General features: G+C 35.0%; 1 protein-coding gene across 6 annotated transcripts in view; it reads left to right on the top strand.

Annotated features, from left to right (window-relative positions):
- Nucleotides 1-6,926: 6,926 nt before the first annotated feature.
- Nucleotides 6,927-25,213, top strand: part of LOC114326607 (neuronal synaptobrevin) — a 76,482-nt gene continuing 58,195 nt past the window's right edge. For 5 of the 6 annotated variants that reach the window (XR_003651868.2, XM_028275026.2, XM_028275024.2 and 2 more), the window contains exons 1-3: nt 6,927-7,081; nt 19,354-19,571; nt 22,535-22,614. Coding sequence is in view for 5 of the 6 variants with exons in the window: in XM_028275026.2 (XP_028130827.2) it covers nt 7,080-7,081; nt 19,354-19,571; nt 22,535-22,614 (300 nt within the window). In the remaining variant the exon portion in view is untranslated. Of the gene's footprint in view, nt 7,082-7,633; nt 7,792-19,353; nt 19,572-22,534; nt 22,615-25,213 lie in introns of those variants that run through there. The other variant, XM_028275025.2, reaches the window with a different exon arrangement.

Here is a 25,213-nt window from a genome sequence, read left to right as displayed (position 1 = left end):
GTGTCGTTCAGATGACACCGACGGCGGGGATATCACAATGGCATCGATTTCGATTCATTTTCAAGAAAACATTATTTCCTACGTCAGAAGGGATTTTCAATTAGTCTGCGGGATATAATTAGTAATTGGATTGGTTGGAAAATATCTAGCGCAATATATTAAGCCTGATTCATGTTAGCTATATGAAAGTATTCCTCAATTAGTTCCCTCCTTTTTTTCTACCTTTTTTTATTTTCTTTTGCGAACTATATTGACCTTGGAATATTTTTTCTGTTTTTTTGTTGTATCTCTTATCTTCTTCTTATTGCGCCATCTCCTTTCTAAGGTTGACGATCCAAATGACAATTGTAGCTTTGGAAACTTCTGCAAGAAAGATTTCTGCGGAGAGCGGTCAAACCATCTCCTCAGATATTTCAGCCTCGAGTCTTGGCATCTTCCTACTGATCTTTTGCCCTGCACTTTACCTTCCAATATAATTTGGAGTAGTTCATACATTTTACCCCTCAACTTCTTCTTCTTTATGTGCCGTCTTCTACCGAAGGTTGGCGACCATCAAACGATAGGTTTCTCTGTTTTGTGCTGCATGTATTATGTTCGCAGCTTCTGGTATTTGAAACCATTCTCTCAAGTTTCTCAACCAGGATTTCTTCTTTCTGCCCAAACCCCTTCTACCTTCAATCTTTCCTTCCACGATAAGCTGTATCAGACTGTACTTATCATTACGGAACACATGGCCCAGGTATGACGCTTTCCTCCTTTTAACAGTTGTTAACAATTCCACCTCTTTACCCATTCGTCTCAATACCTCTGTGTTGGTCACTCTGTCTGTCCAAGGTATTCTGAGTATGCGTCGATACAGCCACATTTCTAGAGCCGCTAACTTCTTTATAGTTGCTGCTGTTGACGTCCACCCTTCTACTCCGTAAAGTAGCGTAGAGAGTACGTAGCATTTCGTGGCGCGCCATCGGAGGTTAACGCTTAGGTTGCGGTTGCTTAAGAACTTTCTCATGTTTATGAATTTGGATCTTGCTATTTCAATTCGGATCCTAATCTCTACGTCTGGGTCCCACCTATCATTTACTGTATATCCCAAATATTTAAATCGGTGTACTCTTTCAATACGTTCGGCTTCAATATTCAGGTCGATAAGTTGAATGTTCTTTTTACTGATCACCATGAATTTAGTTTTCTTTCTATTGATCTTCAGTCCAAATCGGTTGCCAGTTGTATTTACTCTATTTAGCATCATCTGTAAATCTTCGATGTTATCGACCAGTATAACAGTATCATCTGCATATCGAAAATTACTTATTGGTACGCCATTAATCTTGATGCCCTCATTGTACTCTTCCAGTGCCTCTAGAAATATTTGTTTCGTGTACAGTTTGAAAAGCAGTGGCGAAAGAATACAGCCCTGTCTAACCCCTCTAGAAATGGTTTTCTTTTTTTGGGTTAAACTGGCTATTTATCATCGTTATTAGCTGTTTTGAGTCTAGTGCTGCACATAGACCTCCCGTAAATAATTACATCGCATCCAATCTTGAGCATCCTGAATCTAGTTGTGCTGGATGAGTTTGAAGTCGTCCTACCACATTATTGGAGGATACCCTCGGTTACGATTGATACGCATCTTATCTAGGTGTGCATTCTAAAATTTTCTTGGATCATCTTCCATATTTGAATCCGGCTACATGTCTTGCCCAGTTCCATTTCAGTGTTGTAATTCTTTTAACTGCGTGCGTAACACCAACTTTTCTCCTAACTAATTGATTTGAAACTCTAATATTTTATTGAAGTGATGAGGTGCAAGTGGAAATGATACTTAGAGAAAGTTAACAACACAGCGGAAACAACGGAGATTTCAACCGTGGAAGAAATAATAGAAATCATACATAGCATGAAAAAAAAAATAAAAGTGCGGGCATCAATGGTATTACTCAGATTTAATCAAGCACGGGGGAAAAGCTCTTATAACTGGAATATGGAGCCTGCTAACGAAAATCTGGGAGCGAGAGGAAATGCTGGAAGTATGGAGAGAGGCAATAGTATGCCCCATTCCTAAGAAGGGACATAAAGCAGTGTGCGAAAACTACAGGGGTATCACTCTCCTAGACGTAACATTTAAGGTACTCGCCAGAGTCACATGAAGCAAACTGGAAAGGCAATTAAACGAGCAAATTAATGAATACCAGGGAGGATTCAAAAGGGCAGATCCACCATAGATCAAATATATCCGTCTTGGAAATAATTCAGAGCAGTACGTACGAGAAACAGTTAAAGCTAAACCTTCTCTTTGTAGATTTCAAACAACCTTACGATTCTGTGATAAGAAGGCGTCTTTACCAGGCCCTAAGAGTACTTGGAATTACGGAAAAGATGATCAGAGTAGTAAAAATGACCTTAATGAGGACCGATAGAAACAGAAATAGAAATATTTATTATTCCTTTAAAGTCATTTTTACAAATGTATAGGACAGGTCATAGAGGTGATTCTACATTGTAGAACAGTTACAGGCTAACATTGTTCAGTTACATAGATAATAGAGTAAGGATAGAAGGAAGCCTAACAGAAAAGTTTGAAGTTAAAAGAAGATTAAAGCAGGGAGATCCACTGTCCACAGTACTCTTCAATTTCTTGTTGGAGACAATAAGACAATATTAAGGGAGAGTGGAATACGAACGAAAGGTATGATGTATGACAACAGAAGCCAGGCTCTGGCCTTTTCGGACGATGTACTGTTAATGTCAAGAACTGAAAGGGAACTGCTGAGGATTTTCACTCAATAAGCAAAAGGATTAGGCATTAAAAGGATTAAAGCATGAGGATTAATAAGCAAAAAACAACGTATATGGACATGGGACAGACCACATATGAAGAAACACCATTGAAGACTACCACAAACCACGAGAGTAAAGAGTATTGCTTTAAAAAGGTGACGAAGTTGAGTATCTAGGAGTAACTCTAACAAGTAAAGGGGAAGAAATCCAAGAAATTGTGACGATAATTTCGATAGGAAGAAAGATTATCGGAGCCCTACACAAACTACTAAGAGCAAAAAATATTTCCAGAGAGGCAAAATTGAGACTATACCGAACAGTGATGCAGCCCACATTCCTGTACGGAAGAGAAACATGGGTCATGAACAAAAATCAAGATAATATACTGAATATTTGGGAGAGGAGTGTCTTAAGGACCAAGGAAGATATTCGGCGGAGTAAAAGACAATGAAGACGTTTGGAGGAGACGAACAAATGCGGACATCAGAGAACAAACCAGAAATAAGCCAGATCGTCAGAACAAAGAGTTGGTGGTTAGGTCAAATTGCGAAAATGGCGTAGGGGATTCCTTCGCCTCTCAATGAGAGGGGAAGGAAAGAGGAGAAGAGGATAACCAAGAAAAAAGTGGCTAGAAGCGTGTAATGAAGACCTGGAAACAATCGGGATAACAAATTGGAGAACTGCGATTATGGACAGGAGAAAATGGAGGAAATGTGTGGATTTCATTTTTAAAATACTAGATACTTTGTAAAAGTTATATTTAAAATTACCTAACTAAGGGTTACATTACCTCACAGAACGTTTTCGGATTAAAAAATCCATCATCAGTGTTAATAAAAGCCGATAATGTGCATGCCTGAGCCATCAAAATGTTTTGGATAAAAACCCTTTAACACTGATGATGGATATCCGAAAACGTTTTGTGATGTAATGTAACCCTTATTTAGGGAGTTTTAAATATACCTCTTACAAAGGATCTAGTATTTTTGTGATTTATGGTATACAGCCGGCTACAGGAATTTTATTTTCCTCGTGGATTTTTGATTTTATTGTTTTCACCCAATTTTGAAAAAATCTGAAAACTTTGAATTATTCACGTCCGTCTGTCCGTATGTCTGTCTATCTGTCTGTCTGTGAATACAACTCCTCCATCATCATACGTGTAAAATGACAAATGAGGTGTCAAATGAAAGCTTATAATCCAAGGATGGTAATAAAGGTGAAAAATCTGACCTAGACTACTGTCTGTCCGTCTGTCCGTCCGACCGCGAATATAACTCCTCCGTCATTTACGTCATTATACCACGTAGAATGATAAATGAGGTATCAAATGAAAGCTTATAATCCAAGGATGGTAGTAAAGATGATACATTTGACCTAGGCTGTCTGTCCGTATGTCCGTCCGACCGCGAACATAACCCCTCCGTGATTATACCAGGTATAATCATAAATAAGGTGTCAAATGAAAGCTTATAATCCGAGGATGGTACTAAAGGTGAGAAATTTGACCTAGGCTGTCTGTCCGTCTGTCCGTCCGACCGCTAATATAACTCCTCGGTCATTATACCAGATAGAATGACAAATGAGGTGTCAAATGAAAGCTTATATTCCAAGGATGGTAATAAAGGTGAAAATTTTGGCCTAGGACTTCCGGTTTTATAAATGCGACCAGAATTACTGTTTTGAAGTCAGCGGAATAGTACAGGTGATATATTATTCGACGCGCTTTCGTAAGACGAGAACAAATATATATACTTCCGGTTTCATGGCTGTCTGTCCGTCTGTTTGTCCATCCGCGAATACAACTCATCCGTTATTAATACAGATAGAATGACAAATGAGGTGTCGAATGAAAGCTTATAATTAGGGGTCGCCAACTTCTTGAAAATTTCAAGATCTTGTCTTGATCTTGTTTTGATTTCAAGACAAGATCAAGACAAGAGTAATTTTAGATTTCAAGACAAGACAAGAAATTTTATGTCAATACCAAGATTTCTTGTCAAGAAAACAAGAAATATTGAAACATCTTGACTACCTAATAATAAAAACTAGATTTTATTTTAAATAACAAATTTTGCACATTTTTAAATCGGAATTGATAAGCCATGAATTAAGGCAGGTAACACTTCTTATGGAGTCAACGCCTAGCTGATTTCTTGGCTTCGGTATTGTTAAAGATGCTCTTGAAAATAGCCTTTCCGCAGGTACAGATGCTGCTGGCATTCCGAGAAAATCCTTGGCCATTTTCGATAATGACAGATAGATAGATATTTTCGTGTCTTCTCTGCCAATCAAGTACCTATGTATATTCTCAAAATCTTCTGACCTAGGCTCATTTAAGTATTTTTTAATTTCATTCTTCCAAGATTTTAATTTATCATTATCATATCAGCTTTCTAAATCTTAATCAAATTCGTTATATTCTTTTTTCAGACTAAGTACTGGTTCTGCTATTGGATTCTATACATCATTCTAGAATTTATTAAAGTAGTTAGCTTCAAATATTTGTTCAAATTTTTGTACTGCCTCTGATTATATAAGCTTTTTCCAAGATGAAGGGGAAAATGCCTCTACTTTATGGCGAGGATTCAAAATAACAACAATACAGTATATCCAAGTAGTTTTGTTATAGTGTTTTAGTATTTTGTTTCTCGCAGCTTGATTGCAGTAAATTAATTGCTCATCGGTAGCGTCTCTATCAATTTTATTATTAAGTTCATGAGCCATATTTCCAGTTTGTCCAAAAGTAAATTTACTCCAATTACTACCAATGGGAGTGTGCAATATTTTTCCCCTTCGAGAATTGAAGAAAGTGTTTTAAACCTTCTCAGATACTGACAAAATTTACTGATCAGAACTATTCTTTATCTAACATTTTCCAATTATTTAGATTTTGGTTGTTGTAACAAAATATAGTTTTAAGCATTTTTTACACTTAAGCTCATGTTAGCATCTCGAAAGTTGAATGCCATCTTGTAGGCACATCTAGTTCTGGCATAGTCATCTTACAATTTATAGCTTCGCGAGCACTGTTAAGTTTAAGTTGCATTTGCCCTGAGTTTTTGATTTTTTTTATAAGGTATTGAAATTTACTTACAGGAGAGTTAAAATCTAAAGTAGTAGCATTTATAGCATTTTCTACTTTGATCTCATCCTCAAAATAATCAAAATCCTTTTCGATGTCTAAACTGTTTCTATTTGGTTCAGCAATTTTTATGAAATCCTGGACAGCTAAGCTTAGAATATGTACGAAGCATACAAAATGCTTATTGTAAGCATATACATAAATTTTGGGTTCGTCAGGAAACAAATACTGATCAGGGACTCCCCCAGTGGCAGTGGAGGCCGTGTTAGCACGCAACGCAATAAAAAGGTCGCAGGGGAATCACCAAACCGGATAATCAAGAAATTTCAAGATCTTGAAATTTCTTGAGTCAAGACAAGATATAAGATATCAAGAAAACGTCAAGACAAGATTTTTTAAATTTCTTGATTTTTTCTCAAGACAAGACAAGAAGTTGTTCTCAAGACAAGAATTCTTGTCTTGTCGACCCCTACTTATAATCCAAGAATGGTAATAAAGACGAGAAATTTGACATCGGACTTCCGGTTTTAGAGTTACAACCGTAAGTACTACTGTTTTAAAGTCGAAAATAGTATAAGCGATATATCATTCGACGTGCCTTAGCAAGATGAGAAAAAATGTAAAATTTTGGTTTTTATATCATTTCCGGTTAAAAAGTTCTAACCCGAAGTGCCATTATAGTCGCAGAAATAGTACATGTAACACATCAATCGAAGCGTATTGAAAAGTTGAATTTGAATCTTCAGTTCCGGTTTTGAAGTCGTTTCTGTTTAAACAATGATGACCCAAAGTTTAGTCAAAATTACTCAAAATTAGTAAAATCGTATATCAATCGACGCACATTTACACGAAGAGTTCAAATATTGACTTCCAGTTCTATTTTCGATTACTTTAAATGAAAACCTAGGACTTACGAAGTCCAATTACTTGTTTCTCTTTGTCTAGATTCGTAAAAAAATACACCAGTTGCATAACTCTTATGTCAAAACCTCTAGTTCGTCCACTGTGTAGGAAATGTTTCAAATTTAAAGGTGGGAAACCTACACTGACATCTACAAATGCGTCGTCCTATGTGACGTTGAAAGGCGCAAGTCAGGCGCGCCAGTCTGACGTCACGATCAATAGAAGCAACTGCTTAAAAATCACACATATTCCTTCGGTGTTTTAGTGTTTGTTCTTAAACAATATTAATAAAAAGTTTTAGTTTTTTTCAATCATGTAAGTATCATTTATATTATCATGTAGCCTATAAGTAATTATATTAGATGTAGAGTAGGATTTTTTGGTATTTCGGGGTTGTAGAAAAGGGTTGATCGTTTTCGCACAATTCTAGCTTAGATTTGAGGACAATTAGTTTATTTTAATGACTTTTTGGTGTGTAAATATTCAAGGATTGTTAAGAAAAGTTCATTTTTATTATTAGTTTTCTCGTTTTTAAACTAAAAACACATTCTCGCAATGCAACAAAGGTTTTATTCAGTCCAATTATTTTCTTATCGTAGATTTGTATATAATCAACTAGTTTTTTAATTAATAGTTTATACATACTAGATAAACGTGCATTTTGTTTATAGTTTATTTGGAATTTATTTTTCATGTAGTAAAAAGGTTTTCCTTTTAAATAGAGTCGTGGACAAGGCGCTGTAAATTTTTCTATTTGTTTTTGAAAGCTTTCAAGGGAATTTGTTTGATTTGGGTAGGTGTTAGGAATTGATTTTTGCTGAAAATTTTCCCGGCGCATGCGTATTGAGAAACGGCATGTATGAAGTACGTAGAATGGAAAATTGTAATCTTAAGAAAATTGACGTTTAGAAGAAATTACGGTAGACTTAAATGACCTATATATAAAGATATATACATCGAGTATTAATAGAAAATGTTGATTGGGGTGTCCGACGTGGTTCTGTCCGTTTCTAGAGTGTAATAATGTAAGTGTAACCCTTTCGCCCTTATCTAAGATCTATTTTTGTACTATTTGGTTTAATTTCATTATATAATCGGTATTGGATTGTGATTGTTATCGGCTGTACTTGTTAAGAATGTCGAGTAGGAAAACAGCAGGTTACTGATAAAAACTTCCGCAAAATTAATGATTAATAAATAAGAACGGCTGAATAATCGATATGTCAAGTACATGTCCTTAATTATATACGAACTTACCGTCCATAGAAATATTTTAGTAGACAGTTTTTATTATTGGAATTTTTCGTTAATTTTTAATAGATATTGATCAACGTGAGGATAGGGATAGACTTGGTAAATCATTAATGAAAGTAATTTATATTATATATAACAGCCCTACAAGCCTTACAGGCTCTTTGGCCTCGATATTCTTAACTAGATTCTTCCATTTTTTCCGACAAGGGCGGATCCAGGGAGGGGGCCATGGGGGCCATGGCCCCCTCCGAGAATTTAAAAAAATATAAATTTAAATATTTGCAGTTCAAATGTTTTTAATTTCAAACACATAATATATTATGTACAAAACAGGGGATAAATATGTTTTCTCGACTAGAAGTAACAGAAGCTTCAAGAATGACATAGAATATTTTATAAATCAAAATGTTGATAATTTTACAAAGTGCCAATTGTTAGAACGACCTTGACAGCCATCAAAATCGTATCAATTTCCATATTCTATACACACAAAAAATAAAAAATAAATGAAGCGTTACTTGAGTCACTAGCACTTAGAACAAAGGAGTTGGTTAGTATTTTCGCACTTGTTTTACAAGTATTGCGTTTTATTTTTCTAATGAAAAATATGGTCACAATAAAGGGATGACAGCCCAAAGCCTTGTCACGAAACCTTTAACATCTTTCACCAAACTCATGAGCAATGACGGAGCCATACAAATCCATGAAAAAACATCATACCACAAGGAGTGCGTTCAGGTTGAGTTGTATTTTCTAATACAAAGTTATCGCAACCCTTCAAAAGTCAGTCATTAACCAGATAGACTCTCAGAGGTCTAAACAGATACAAAAAAAAAATAAAGAAAGACTACGACCAATAGTAGGGTCTATGGTGTTCTTATCTTAGGTCGACAAAATATTCCTCTAAGAGACCATCGTGATGATGGTCTTCTGCTTCTGGACGAAGATGCTGGACCTAGCAATGAGGGGAATTGTTAAGGTTTAAAATCGCATCAGGAGATAAGACTCTTAAATAACACCTATCCACATCATCTTCCTGAGCAACGTACATTAGTAGAACCAGTCAAAATCTATTAATAACATGTTGTGGTGAAGAAATAATTGAACAAATAATAAATCAGGTTCAAAGTGCAAATCATTACTCTGTGTGTCATATTTGACGAAACGACCGACGTATCGCACGTGGAACAGCTTTCTCTAAATTTAAGATACATACACAATAACAACATTCGTGAAGACTTTGTCAAGTTCATTGGCGCTTATGAGAACCTAAAAATAATTAGAGAAAATCAAGAAAGAGGGAAAGAACAATACCTGACCGGAGAAGCATTGGGAAAAATAGTAATAAACTTGTTGAAAGAACTGCACTTGGATCCGAAGAAATGTGTAGGAATCAGTACTACGGCAGGAATTGAGAATCTTAAGGCACTTCTAACACATGGTAAAAGTGTGTGAAAAGTGGCTTAAAACTCTCCATTTTAACCCTAATTTTTAAAAATTACTCCCCGTACCTCCGGTACCTCTCCCCAAAAAAAGTTCATGGCCCTCCCGAAAATCGGTCCTGGATCCGCCCTTGGTCCTTTACTTGTTCTCTTCAGTGTTCCTTGCTCCCATTTCTTCTATGTCAGTCCGGACGGCATCATACCACTTCCTTTGTGGTCTCCCTCTTATTTCCTTCCCTTATTCTCCGGCGTTCAAAACTCTTGGGTCGTTTCCTTCTTATGGCATTCGTATAATATGTCCCAACCAATCTTACTCTCTGTGCCCTGAATTTCTGTGTTATGTTGGATCTCTTAAACATCTCCGTTTTTCTACGCCATTCTCCGTTAGCCCCCTTTATATCATCAAAAGCTTTTCTCAAGATTTTCCTCTCCCAAATCTCTAGCCCTTTTTCTTCTTTCTGATTCGAATTCCAAGTTTCATATGGATTAAACAAAGTTGATCTCACTACTGTTTAATAATTTCGAATTTTGGCTGCCCTGGACACGTTTTTGCCTTCAACAGTCCGTTTAATGATCCTGCTGCGTTGCTACCTTTCATCAATCGTTTATCTATTTCTCTCTCTTTGCTCCTTTGTCCTCTACTGGTAACTCTTACTCTAAGTTACTCAAATTATGTTACCTGCTCAAATTTATACTCTTTCTCATTCATCTTTATAGTGATCCATTTATTTTCTTCTGCATTTTCCCCTCTCATTTCCATATATGTACTTGATTTGTTTTTATTTAGAGTCAGACCATATTTTCTAGCTTCTTCAAATTTTGTGAACATTTTTCTCTATTCTTGAACGTGTCAGAAACACCAAGTCATCTGCGAAACCTATACACTGTTGTTGTTTGTTCAGAATTGTGCCGCTTGTCTGGATCTTGGCTCTTCTAATTGTCTGGTATTAGATTGAATAAGTCTGTTTAGACTGGGTTTCCGTCTTTTAATCCTCTATTGACGTTAAACTGATTTAAAGAACTTCCATATATCATGACTTTATTAACTGTATTAGTTAGCATCTTCTTCTTCACGTGCTATCTCCGCGACGGAGATTGGCAATCATCATGGCTATTCTGATCTTAGATGCTGCTGCTCTGAATAGTTCGGTTGATGTGCATCCGTAGCATTCCCTCAAGTTACGCAACTATGAGATTCTTCTTCTTTCTACACTTCTCTTGCCCTGGATTTTCCCCTGTATAATTAATTGAAGTATGTTGTATCTCTTATTACGCATAACATGCCCCAGGTATTGCAGCTTTCGTGTCTTGATGGTTTCCAATATTTCCAGTCTTTTTTTGACTCTTCTCATGACTTCGTTGTTTGTTACATGCTCGGTCCATGATATCTTCAGGATTCTTCTGTACACGCACAGTTAAAATGCTTCCAACTTTTTAGTAGTCGATGCGTTAAGTGTCCATGCTTCTAGCTCGTAAAGCAGAGTCGAGAAAATATAACACCTTGCTAGCCTAACTCTCAAGTCTAATTTCAGTTCTCTTGCACAAAGTACCTTTCTCATTTTATTGAAGTTCGTTCTTGCTTTCTCTATTCGAACTTTGATTTCTTTGGAGTAATCGTTTGTGTGATTAATTATTGTGCCAAGATAGTTGTAGTTTTCTACTTGTTCTAAAGTTTTACCTTTAATTGTCAGGCTTTCATCATTATTTTGGGTTTTTGATATCCTCATAAATTTAGTTTTCTTGATGTTTATTGATAATACATATTCTTCTCCATACTCAACTATCTTGTTCATTAGCTTTTGGAGGTCTTTAAGGTTGTTTGATATTATGATAGTATCGTCCGCATATCTAATGTTGTTAATTGGCGTTCCATTTACCTTTATCCTTGCTGTTTCTCCCCCAAGAGCTCTTTTCATAATTTCTTCAGAGTATGCATTGAATAGTAGTGGTGACAATACACACCCCTGTCGCACTCCTCTTTTAATTTCGAACTCTTCTGATTAGTTAGCATACTTTTATCTAATTAGGTTTACTGGTATTCCTAGTGATCTCATTGCTTCGTGTTTGGACGGCCGCAGCTCAGTGGGAAGATAATGGCTTTCTAAGCTAGAGCGCATGAGTTCTAATCTCGGCATTAACAACGACATAGAGGGCGCGTTAAGCCGTCGGTCCCCCGAGTTGGTGTGTATCGACAGTAGCTCCTTGAAACAGAGTTAAAGGTACAACTGGCGCCGGAACCTGTCTGAAAGAATTTCCTCGGCAAGAATGCCACCATTATCAGTAGCGATAAAGCTCTAGTTGAGCCTTGACCTTCCCCACTCGTTTCTGTTTCAACCACACCGTCTTCCACACCGTCCCTTCATCCCAGTCTTGGGCTACTTATATTCCTGTTTCCTACTGGTACCGCCAATAGGGTTCATCTGTGTGGACAATTTTCATTTGAACCAGCCCATCAAAGCCTACCTATTTTTATCAAAGGCATTACATCTCTACCATACATCTCTTTCTGCTTCTCATATAATTTGAAGTTATATCGCCTTCCTCAAATACTATTCTCATAGATGGTATGTTTATAAAATTCCATAGGATATTATTATAATGTCCTATAGTCCGTATCGTGAGATGGAGTCGTATGTGTTTTTAAAATCGACAAAGAGCATAATGTAATCCTAGATTTTGTTCATAACTGTTGTTTTATAATAATTTTAGCATAAAATCAAAAATGAATAACAATTTTCAATTTTGTTGCAACACGAAACTACAGCCGCATCATTATTCCAGTTCAATCAGAGAGTGCAGCAAGTACATCTATCGGTTTCGAAACTTATTAGTCTAGCATCAGGAGGCACATATGCTGCTCTCTCTGACCCAACTAGGACAAACCCCGGCGTGCAGTCACGGATTGTAACCAACGAAATGGCAGGGATGCCCTAGCGGCAACTGCTAGCAAAAGACCAAGTTTTTAATCTAATAGCACATAAAACAACACCAAAAAATGTTAATCTACATCCTACCAGATTGAAAACAATGGGAACCTTCTCTGGTAACACCTCCGAGGCTTCTACAATTTGCAAGTCATAACGGATGTTGAGACTAAGCATATGTGCCTCCTGATGAGAGACCAATAAGTTTCTAAACGGGTAGAGGTGCTTGCTTCACTCTCTGATTGAACTGGAATAATGATGCGGCTATAGTTTCGTGTTGCAACGAAATTGAAAATGGCTATTCATTTTTTATTTACATGTTTACTCTGATTGGAGTACGAAGGGAACCATTCTCGTTGGAACTTTACCGCGCTGAGCAGATGGGACGTGAATTATAAACTGTAAAATTCCCTCATCTTCCTTAGTCTCAGCATCCGTTATGGCTTGCAAATTGTAGAAGCCTCGGAGGTGTAACCAGAGAAGGTTCCCATTGTTTTCAATCTGGTAGGATGTAGATTAACATTTTTTGGTGTTGTTTTATGTGCTATTAGATTGAAAACTTAGTCTTTAGCATAAAAATTTGATCGTCAAATTTCAGTCCTCTGCAAATGTATCTCATGACTGTTGATGTAAAATAATTAGGAAGGAAGGAATCCAACAGTTTAGAATTTCCCATTGAGAGTTTTATGGCCCATTTTACGATTCACCACCCCGTATAAAGCAGTTCGTTTATTCTTGTAGAAAAATAATATTTAGTGTTTTTAGAAACCTATATAAAATCTACATAAGCGACAAATCGGATCGATGGGTTCAACGATCAACCATTACCCACATTCATACATTCAGTACGTGTCGTGATGTTCCCCACTTTACCGACACCTGAACACCCTTCAGATTCTCGGAATAAATTATCGAGTCATGTAAAGGGCCGAGGGCTAGTCCTAAATATATTATGTGACACGTACAGAAATAGAAACAAAGAGACGAAGTCAGTGTTTATTTATACAAAATCATTTGTATACTGGTGAAAAATCAGAATTATATTTAAAAAGTGCTTTATTTCTTAATATAGTATCTACCTCTTAATACAAATCTAAAGGCTGTATGACACTATGCATTTTCTTGTATCATTTCTGATATCGTTTCTGATATTAGAAAGTTATATACATTTTCTTGTATCGTTTCTTGTACGTACATTCGGCACGTGATTGGTCGAAATTTTGTTTGCCACCCTGTGTCATGTTACATTGGTATGGTAGTAGATACTGCATACTACGTCTACAGCTGATTTTAAGGATTTTATAAAATTGATAATCTTTTCAAAACATAAATTTAACATTTAATGTTAACCAGAATTTTTACGTTGACTGTTTGATAAGGTTGATTTTTGTTTGTTTTTATTTTGTTTTGATATTTGTGCTAAAATATTTGCATTAGAATTACCTTCAGTTCCAAATTAGGAACTATTGTATTTCCCTCTATTAAAAAATTATGCAACAAAATGAAAGCCAAAGTTATAGTTTGAATTTTACTAGGAGCTAAATATATGGTTATTAGTAGAATAGTAGTCCATATTTATATTAAGTATCAATAAAGAATTTATAAATAATACCTACAAAAAATACATAATAAATCATATGATCCCATTTTCAGCCGCCATTATGACATTTAGACGTTTTACCAGCAAGTTTTACGCTTTCGCTCTTTGCGCACAAATTGGCGCAGTTCTTGTACTGACATAAATTCTTGTATCGCTTCTGATATCGTTTCTTGTATCTGTGTGTGACACTATGCATTTTTTTGACATATCAGAAACGATATCAGAAATTATACAAGAAAATGCATAATGTCATACAGTCTTAATACATAAAGTAACAAGTAGTAATTGGACTTGGTAAGTTTTTCACCCAAAGTATCAAAAGTAGAACTGAAAGTCGATATTTGAAATCTTCTTGTAGCTTTGAGTCGATTGATATACGATTTTACTAATTTTAAGTCATTTTTACTAAACTTTGGGTCATCATTGTTTAAACAGAAATGACTTCAAAACCGGAACTAAACTCAACTTTTCAATACGCTTCGATTGATGTGTTACATGTACTATTTCTGCGACTATAATGGCACTTCTGGTTATAACTTTTTAACCGGAAATGATATAAAAAAACAAAATTTTACATTCGTTCTCATCTTGCTAAGGCACATCGAATGATATACCGCTTGTACTATTTCGGTGACTTTAAAACAGTAGTTCCGGTTGCAACTCTAAAATCGGAAGTCCTAGGTCAAATTTTTCATCTTTAATACCGCCCTTATAGACCAGTAAGGATCTGTTTTTAGGTGGATGTGAGAGGTGGCATTCAGATTTTTGTGGATAAAGTTAGGTGATAACTTCGTTAATAATAATTGATTTATGCTCCTTCTCAAATATGCCCGGAACATTAATAAAAAAAATAAAATATTTAAAAATTTCAAAAAATTTCGTTTTTTTTCTACTTTTTTTGCTTATAACTTTAAACGATTCATTTTGGGACAAAGTCGTATAGGAATAAAACAAAGATAATTAAATTTTCTATCAGATGCGATTGGTTAAAAATGTCTTCATTTATCACCCTTGCTGCAAAATAGCAATAAATTAAAATAAGGGGGCATAACAAACCTGTCTTTATTCAATGCTTTTCCATCACTTAGGTTACACTTGGAACCTTCCTAATTCGCTTAGAAAATTTTTGTAATGTGCTAAAACCGTACACCAAATTTCATTAAAATTGACTTACTAGATTTTGAATAATAATTTTGCAATCTTAACTTTTTCTAAAAACTACAAAATTTTAAAATCTTGCACAACAAAAACTAGAACATACAAAGATTTGTCAATTTTTGTACATATAAAGAAGCACTCCACCTATCTAATGCACTTTACATAATTGAAATCGGATTATTTAAGCAGCCTCAGCAATGTTTTAAAGTTATAAACAATTTTTTGGCTTATAAACAAATTAGTGGACTTTAGTAGACTTTATTTAGATGGACTTACCCAAGATTTTTATGTATTTTTTGACCTGTAGGACACGATTTCTTTGGGTAACAGTTGATCCGGATGTCGATAAGATTGTTATAAACAGAGAACTGGAGGAATTACATAACATCGATTTTTCACAAAATAAAACATTTTTTTGTATTTCTTGGGTAATTCTAAGCAAAAAATGTTCTTACAAGTTTTTTCGTAGGATGCATACTTTCAAAACTTTCAAAAAATCGAAAAATTGCAATTTTTGAACGCGAATAAATTTGATTAAAAAATAAAATAGCAATTCTGCTGACAGCATTTGAAAGTTTAAGTCAAATTATACCAGTTTTAATTATTTGCATTGCTAAAAATTAATTTTTTTATTACTAAACAAAGCTATTTGTTTATAAGCCAAAAAATTGTTTATAAGTTTAAAACATTGCTGAGGCCCCTTAAATAATCCGATTTTAATTCTGTAAAGTGTATTAGATAGGTAGAGCACCTCTTTATATGTAAAAAAATTAGCCAACTTCTAAATGGTCTACTTTTTGTTCAGAAAGATTTTAAAAAATTTGAACTTTTTTAAAAACATTTAGATTGCAAATTTATTATGCAAAATCTATTACGTCGATTTTAGTGAAATTTGGTACACCGTTTAAGTATATTACAAATAATTTCCTAAGCGAATTACTAAGGTTCTAAGTGCCACCAAAGTGGTTAAAAACATTGAAGAACAACAGGCGTATTTTGCCCCCTTATTTTGTATTTATTGCTATATTGCAGGAAAGGTGATACGTTAAGACATTTTTGACCAGTCGTATATCATGCAAAATTCAATTATATTTATTTTATTTCTCTACGACTTTGTTCCAAAACGAATCGTTTTAAAGTTATAAGCAAAGAAAGCAGAAAAAAATCAACGTTTTTCGAAATTTTTAAATATTTTAATTATTTTATTAATGTTCCGGGTATATTTGAGAAGGAGCATAAGTCAATTATTATTACTGAAGGTGTCACCTAACTTTATCTGCAAAAATCCGAATGCCACCTCTCACATCCAAAAATAGACATTTTTTCACAGATCCTTACTGGTCTATTAGGTTATAAGCTTTCATTCGACACCTCATTTGTCATTCTATCTGTATTAATAACGGAGGAGTTGTATTCGCGGATGAACAGACAGACGGACAGACAGTCGTGAAACCGAAAGTATATATTTGTTATTTCTCACCCGTAGTACCATCCTTGTATTATAGGCTTTCATTCGACACCTCATTTGTCATTCTACCTGGTATAGTGACGGAGGAGTTATATTTGCGGTCGGACGGACAGTCAGTCTAGGTCAAATTTCTCACCTTTAATACCGTCCTTGGATTATAAGCTTTCATTTGACATATAATTTGTCATTCTACCTGGTATAATGGCGTATCAGTTATATTCGCTGTCGGACGGATAGACGGACAGAGAGCCATTTATCACCTTTAGTACCGTCTTTGGATAATAAACTTTCATTTGACACCTCATTTGTCATTATACCTGGTATAATTACGGAGGAGTTATATTCGTGGTCAGACGGACAGACGGACAGACAGCCTAGGTCAAATTTCTCACCTTTAGTACCATCCTTGGATTATAAGCTTTTATTTGACACCTCATTTGTTATTCTTCCTGGTATAACTACGGAGGAGTTGTGTTCACAGACAGGTAGATAGACAGACAGACAGACAGACAGAGGGACAGACGTGGATAATTCAAAGTTTTCACATTTTTTTAAAATTGGGTGAAAACAATAATGGTGTTATTCAAACAGCTATGTGGTGTAGGGTCTTTGTAGCTCCTATTATTATAAATAACTGAACAATCAGCGAACAAATTAAAGAAACTTGGAACACAAATTCACTGTACATACATTGACTGCAAACAGTGCAGACTTTGCGGGTTCTTTTAACAGATAACTACTGGAGGAACTAGCTTTCCCTTCCCAGCGAGCAAATTATGACACTACTTCACCTCCACTCCCATAAGTAGGTAGCTGAACATGTTTTGTTTTTTTCAGCCAAGAGATAAATTTGAAATCAGGAAAACCATAGTATGTTTCACAAAAATGAAAACACAAAAACTTATATTTTCACTCCCATTTATGGCGGACGAACGGGAATTTATGGTACTGGAACAATTTCAACGCCTTATGTTCTCAGGTGGGAATAATTTTAAAAAAATGTCGATGCGGCGCTAACTCTCTTAACCTTGGATCACATGCCTCGTTTTTTAATCGGTTATCCATGTAAACACTTATGGTTCTGCCAGCGACATTTTCCAGGCAAATAAATGATTGGATGTTGTTTATTCTAATCGACAATTTTGAGACGCAATTATAAAGTGTTTTTCTTCGAAGATTTTTTAGAACAGAAATTAAAAGTTATACAGGATGAGAAAATAAAAATGCTACAGGCTTCCAAAAAAATACAAACTGTTGAATGCAAGATTGCAGGGGAAGAGATCTATTGGAAGACCTAGAAAACGATGAGAGGATGATGGGTATAAGGACGCAAGAAATCTCCTTGGCACTCGATCGTTGAGAAGAATGACTACATACCAGGGTTCTAATTTGAGTGGAGAGCCCTAGGATGGATGAAATTAGATATGATGACTGTTGTAAAATATGTCGTGTTAGTATTGGGTTTCAAAGAAATCAAGATACTAGTCTAGGTATACATGTTAGGTTAAGAAGACTTATATTTATTATGAATTTCTTGTATGGAAGTGTCTAGCCACAGAGGGGAAAGGCTCATTCCAAAGCTTGCTCGAATTGAGGGGGTTAGAAGTAAAAGGGTTTAAGTGCACTTTTTTAAAATTTTACTCTAAGTACAGATTCGCATACTTAAATGGTGTTATAACTTGGTGGTAAAATGATTTAATCATATTTCGCCCTACAGTTGCCATCTATCGCCATTACATTTAGTTCACTGAAAACAATTGCAGTTTGCTTTGGTAATAGATAGGTTTAACCATGCGCTTGAACCGTTTTACCACAAAACTATTTTTATTTTTCTGTAAAAACAAATAGTAATAAACGGGTTTAAGTGCGCTTGAATCATTTTACCACAAAACTTTTTTTAGTATTCTGTAATGCGTAAACACAGTATTAATTCTAATTGTGAGCGGCTGTGGAGTAACGGCATAATTGCTGGCCTCATACGAAAGTGTACGTGGGTTCGATCCCTGCCAAAGACAAACCATTTTCATTTCCAATAATGACACGAGCCGTCTCACCGTGCCTCGGAGAGTACGTTAAGCCGTCGGTCCCCCTGGGCTAGTGTACATCGACACTAGTTACTTGAAATAGGGTTAAAGATGTAATTGGCGCTGGAACTATCCGAAAGGATCTCCCCGGCAAAAATGCCATACGATATTATTATTATTATTAATTCTAAGTAAATAAATATTAGATTTGTGACCAATTTTGAAGACTAATTAAGTATTATGCAACGTGCCAGTTGTAGTTACACTATGGATAACAGCTGGGATAAAAATGATTAGTAATATGTAGTAAACATCTGCACTTAAACCGTTTTACCAGTAACATTTATCAACACCATATACCGATTCAAGTATATTTTTTTAATAATTGAAGAAAAGGAAGGATATAGTAAGAGTAATAATTTACCCTTATATTTTTATCATTTTATAGTAATATAAGTACATTGTACACTAAACATATTTTAGTTTAATGACTTATAGAATTTAAAAAACTAAAACAACTTTGAAGCTGATTATCTCAGAACTATCAAAACTGCACTTAAGCCCTTTTACGTCTGGCCCCCTCAATTATATTTATTGTTTTTTTTTTCTATGACTCCTTCTAATTAAAGTAGAGAGAAAGTTAACAAGTAGCCGAGTTTTTGTATAAAATTGCTATGAAATTCCAACAGCATCTACATATTTTTTTTCTTGTTACAGGTCAGCAGGGGATGCACTAGCCCCCGGTGCGGGGGCGGCGGGTAGCGGCGGCGACGATGGCATTGTGGGCGGTCCGCGAACGCCACAACAAATCGCGGCCCAACGACGGCTTCAACAAACACAGGCGCAAGTCGACGAAGTCGTGGATATCATGAAAACGAATGTAGAAAAAGTATTGGAAAGAGATCAGAAACTATCAGAATTAGATGATAGAGCAGGTAAGAAAAACAAAGAAATTTTTTATAGATATATGAAAAAAGCTCAATACTAACAATCTTTATTGATAACAGGTATTACAGGAGGCTTCCTTTAACAGCTTTTATGAATAAAGATTGTGAGTATTGACCTTTTTCATATATCTATACATCATGGACTTACACTTGCAACCTTTTTAAAGAAATTTTTGTTTTTGATTTGGTCTCTCTCTCTCTCTTTCTCTCTTTCTCTCTATCTCGCTCTAAACATTTATATAGGTATCTGTTGTAACGGGAATTGCACTGACGATTCAAGTTATGTTAACTTTTATGTCCTCCTCCACCTCCTCATCCATTGAGCCCTTGTAAGGACGTAATAACACTCTAAATATTACTACATTGTTATCTCCATTGGTGCTACAGTTCTGTGCCAAATGGACGGCTTCATGTAGGAATTTTCCCACCGGAGTCTTCATTTGGTCTGTCCATCGTATTATTCTTATTAGAGATCATTCTTTTGGTCTTCGGAGTTCTACCGTTCCTTCTACTACCAATAGTTCCATGGTCCCCGTTCTTCTAGTAATCTGGCCGAAGCAATTTAGGTATGCTCGGTTTACTTCTGCTAATAGCCTGTCTTTTACAGTGCGCTGGAATAAGTGCTACCCCCTTATTAACTTGTTTATTTTTAGTACATAAGCAAAACGCTCGGACAGGTCGATTTTTAAAATAATCATAGTATATTATAGCATCAATGTTTCGAACTGTATGCGATCCCTTCAGGTGACAGGCACAACTTTGATTTTTTTAATGGGAAAGTACATCATGTGACACCCCGTTTAAAAGCTTTTTAAATACTGATTACAAAAATATACAGATAACACTTTAATCCTCTTTAAGAGCGTAGGCGAAAAATTCGTTAATTATTTTTAAACGCATTTATATTTTTTTTCAAATCATGAGAAAACTAATAAGTATTTTTGAAAAATTTAAACGCAGAATGAAAGATTACATTACTACCGAGGGCTGAAAGTCCCTTAGAATAAGCAAAAAGTTGCTTTTGAATGATTTATTTGAAATTAAAAATCAGACTAAATTTTCTCTTTTTTTTTCACCCCTGTGTCTTATTAAAATAATCATTATAGTAGTTTTCAGGGACTTTTGACCCTCGATAATACTGTAATATTTAATTCTGCGTTTAAATTTTTCAAAAATACATATTAATTTTTCCAGGATTCAAAAAAAATGGATACATTGAAAAATAATTCGACCGAAATTTTGCGCCTACGCTTTCAAAAAGGATTAAAGTATTATACATTTTTGTAATGAGTATTTTAAAAGCTTTTAAACGAGATGTCGCATGATGTACTTTCCCATTTAAAAAAATCAAAGTTGTGCCTGTCACCCGAAGAGGGATCGCGTAAAGTTCGAAACATTGATGCTATAATATACTATGATTATTTTAAAAATCGACCTGTCCGAGCGTTTTGCTTATGTACTAAAAATAAATAAGTTAATAAGGGGGTGTAACACTTATTCCAGCGCACTGTATATGAAGCTCTTCCATAATTGACAGGTTGGTTCTGTATTCTGTCCAGTACATACATAGAATTCTTCTATAGACCCACATTTTGAAGGTTTCGATCGTAATTCTATCGATTTTTTGAGAGTAAATGTTTTAACTGCGTATGTAGCTATGTAGCAATGTATGTAGAACGTATATCAAGGCTTAAGTGGCATGTTGCTCGAGATAGTTCCGAAAAATGGACACAGAGATTAAGAAACTGGAGACCAAGAGAGAACAGGCGAGGAGTACGCAGACCCCAGAAGAGGTGGACAGATGATATCAAACAAGTCGCGGGCAAACAGTGGATGACAATTGCCAAGAATAGAAATCGACGGAAGCAAATGGAAGAGGCCTAGTTCCAGCAGTGGACGAACACAGGTTGAAGAAGAAGAAGATGTAGCAATGGAAAAATAAGAGCACTAACCAACTTGAGCTTAGTATTTCTTGTTATTGTTTGATCTTTCCATGTTTTAATTAATTTAGCTGTGTTGCAGTTCGGGCCATTGTTAGTCTACGCGTGATTTCTGAGAAGCAATCGCCATTGTTGGTTATCAGGGAGCCCAAGTATACAAATCTGTCTACAACTTCAAAATTCTCCACTTGGTGTATGTAAGGTAGATTATTATTCTTCCTCTCTACCATCATTATTTTTGTTTTTTCGGTGTTGGTCTAAAGTCCGAATTCTTTAGGTACTTATTATCTGGCTTGGTCGTTCGATGATGGTAATTATTTCGAGTTCTTTTGTTGCTAGTATAACTGTGTAGGCTGGCAAGATGTTATATTTTCTCGACTCTGCTTTACGAGATAGAAGCATGGACACTTAACGCTTCGACTACTAAAAAGTTGGAAGCAATTGAACTGTGGGAGTATGGATGAATCCTGAAGATACCATGGACCGAGCATGTAACAAACAACGAAGTCATGAGAAGAGTCACCAAAGAATGGAAATATTGGAAACCATCTAGACACGAAAGCTGAAATACCTGGGGCATGTTTTGCGTAATGAGAGATACAACATAGGTACTTTAATTCATTATACAAGGGAAAATCCAAGGCAGGAGAAGTGCAGGAACGAGAAGAATCTCATGGTTGCGTAACTTGAGGGAATGGCACGGATGCACATCAACCGAACTATTCAGAGCAGCAGCATCTAAGATCAGAATAGATGTGATAATTGCCAACCTCCGTCTAAAGAAGAAAATAACTGTGACATCTGCGTATTGCATGTTACTCATTTTTCTGTCTCCTATACCGGTTCCTTCATCTCATTCGTCTAGTACTAGTACTTTCCTCACCTATTTGGTCTAGTACTTCCCTCATTCGTCTAGTAGTACTTTCCTCGCCGCAAATATACACGTATTTTTATGTAATGTATTCGTTTATTTTTTATTAATATTATAAATTAACTGAATGTTTGTTTTAGATGCTTTACAACAAGGTGCTTCACAATTTGAACAGCAAGCGGGAAAACTAAAGAGAAAATTTTGGTTACAGAATTTAAAGGTAAGTTTAAACGATATATAATTAATTACTAACATCGAAAACATCCTAACAAAAGCTAAAAAATAGCACAGCAAATAGAGCTAATATTCGCCAATGGACAGGCATCCACAGTTATCAGTCCAAGTAATGAAGCTTAAAATATGACAAAACCTCGCCATTTTTACAGAATGGATCGATTTGCTTGATAATTTGAGAAGAAATAGTGAATAGTCCAAGAATCAAAATCTATATGATTCCGAAATGCGCTTTTACCATGTGGGTGGTTGCCACCCCATCTCGGGAATGGAAATTTTTTATTATATTTTAATCGCAAAAGCTGGTAAAAACGTTCAGTTTGAAACGTTCATTTCAAAATCAATGTTTTTAATAAGTTTTCTGCTAATAACTCCAAAAGTTTTCGCTTTATCAAAACAACTTTACAAAAATGTACCTTTTGAAAAAATAAACAAAACCGTTTTTTTTTTAATTTTCTTTAAAACCAATAGTAATCGAGCTATACTTTATTAGATGTTGGCTCTTCTTCGCCAAATGCTAAATATTGTAGATGCAAAGTCAAAAGACGGGAAAACTATGCATTTTTCGAGGACAACTTGTTCAAACTAATTACTTACAAATATCTATCTCCAGAAATAAAAAGAGCGAAAAAGTGATCACTTTTTCAGCGAAAAAGTGATCGCAAGCAACCCCCTAATCACCACCCTAATTAAAATTAGTCATTAACCTTATTTGGTCTTTTTATTTATATATTATTAATAGGTTCTAGAAGTTTGACCAGCTTAGAAAATGATTAGTTTTTAAAAAAATGGAGTTAAAAGCGAATAACGAATTTTTGTAGTTTGGAAAAAATGGCATTTTCTTCAGAATAGCAAGATTAGTATCAGCGATACGAAAAAATGTTTAAATATGAAAGTGTAGCTTATTCAATTCCTAAGAACATGGTTTGCAAAAAATTTTTTATGGCGAAAAGTGAGTGAGCTAGTGACAATTAAAACTTGTAATAACATGCAAAAACCACCTTTACCAACCCTTTCAAAGTCACCTCTTTTTGCGACTGAGGATTTTAAAAAGATTTAATATTAATAGGCTTATAGATCTAGTAAAAATCTATAAAATTATTTTTTAACAAACTTTCTAAGATAAAAAATTTAAAAGTTACGGTTAAAAAATCAATATATTTTTTTGAAAAAAAAAAGGAGAAATCCAATTGGAAGCATAATAATGTAAGTTAGCGGTGTTTTTAGTCATTTGCCTTATTCATTCTTATTTATTTATGTATTATTAATAAATTCTAGAAGTTTGACTGGCTTAGAATGACTAGTTTTTAAAAAACTGGAGTTAAAAGCAAATAACGAATTTTTGTAGTTTGGTAAAAAATGCCATTTTCTTCAGAATAGAAAGATTAGCATCAGAGAGACGAAAAAATGTTTTAATATGACATTGTAGGTTATTGAATTCCCAAGAACTTGGTTTGAAAAAAAATTTTCTACGGCAAAAATTCAGTTAATCGTAAATAAGTATATCGAAAAACATTGGTTTTTTTCTATACAAAACTAACACTTTCAATAGCGAATAAATCGAAAACTATTAAATTTATTAAGAAAATGTATAGAACATGTTTTGGTTAGAATGAATGTTTTTATCAACTTTTGCGGTCAAAATAAAATAAAAAATTTCCACCCCCATGATAAAAGCTCCTTTTGGCCTCATAGATTTTGATCCTTGGACTATCCACTACTTATTCTTAAATTTTCAAGCAAATCGATCCATTCTGTAAAAATTGCGAGGTGAAAAGCTTCGGTTTCTGGCCTATATGAAATGCTTCACAATGCTCCTAAATAATTACACTTTTATAAAATAAGAACTTTTTATAATAACACCAATTTAAAAAAATCGGATTTCCGATACTGGGAATCGAACCCGAGCCTCCTGGGTGAAAGCCAGGTATCCTAGCCTCTAGACCATACTGGATGTTACGTATGCACATAAATACGTAGCATATAAGTTCTAGTGCAACAGTATTAAAATAACTATGATTTTTTGGAATAATAAGACTCAATGGATCCATGTAAAAGATGTTGAATATTGCATTGTCATCGAGTTATGAGCTACTCTGAAAATTTCAGATCTCTACCTAGTCGGGAAATATGTTTAAAATCGATCACAAGATTTTTCGTACACAGTGACAAAGAGACAGACCAACGGCGGATCCAGCAACCTTGCAAGGAGGGGGCAATGAAATAAAAATTTTCTCGTCACTCGCGTACGCAGCATTCTTTTTCGGTATGTTCTGTTACTTTATTTTTCTTCATGTACCATGTTCTTTCAGAACGTTGGTTACTATCATAGCTATCTTAATTTTATTCACTGTCACTCTAAATCAACCACGAAGTGTTTTTTCGTCTTGGACTGTGATTGCCTTCTATTATCACTTGCATAATATTTTGTAGCAACCTATATTTGAAAATTCTCATTACATGTCCAAAATACTCCACTTCTCTATTCTTGATGCCTTCTATAATCTCAGTAGTCTTGCTGAGACGTTCTAGTATTGTGGAGTTTCGAATCTTCTTCGCCCAAGATACTTTTAAAATTCTTTTAT

The sequence above is a fragment of the Diabrotica virgifera genome, chromosome 3 (assembly GCF_917563875.1).
Source record: "Diabrotica virgifera virgifera chromosome 3, PGI_DIABVI_V3a".
Lineage (NCBI taxonomy): Eukaryota > Metazoa > Arthropoda > Insecta > Coleoptera > Chrysomelidae > Diabrotica > Diabrotica virgifera.
Note: the sequence above shows the minus strand (reverse complement) of the source record. Positions and strands in the feature narration are given on the sequence as shown.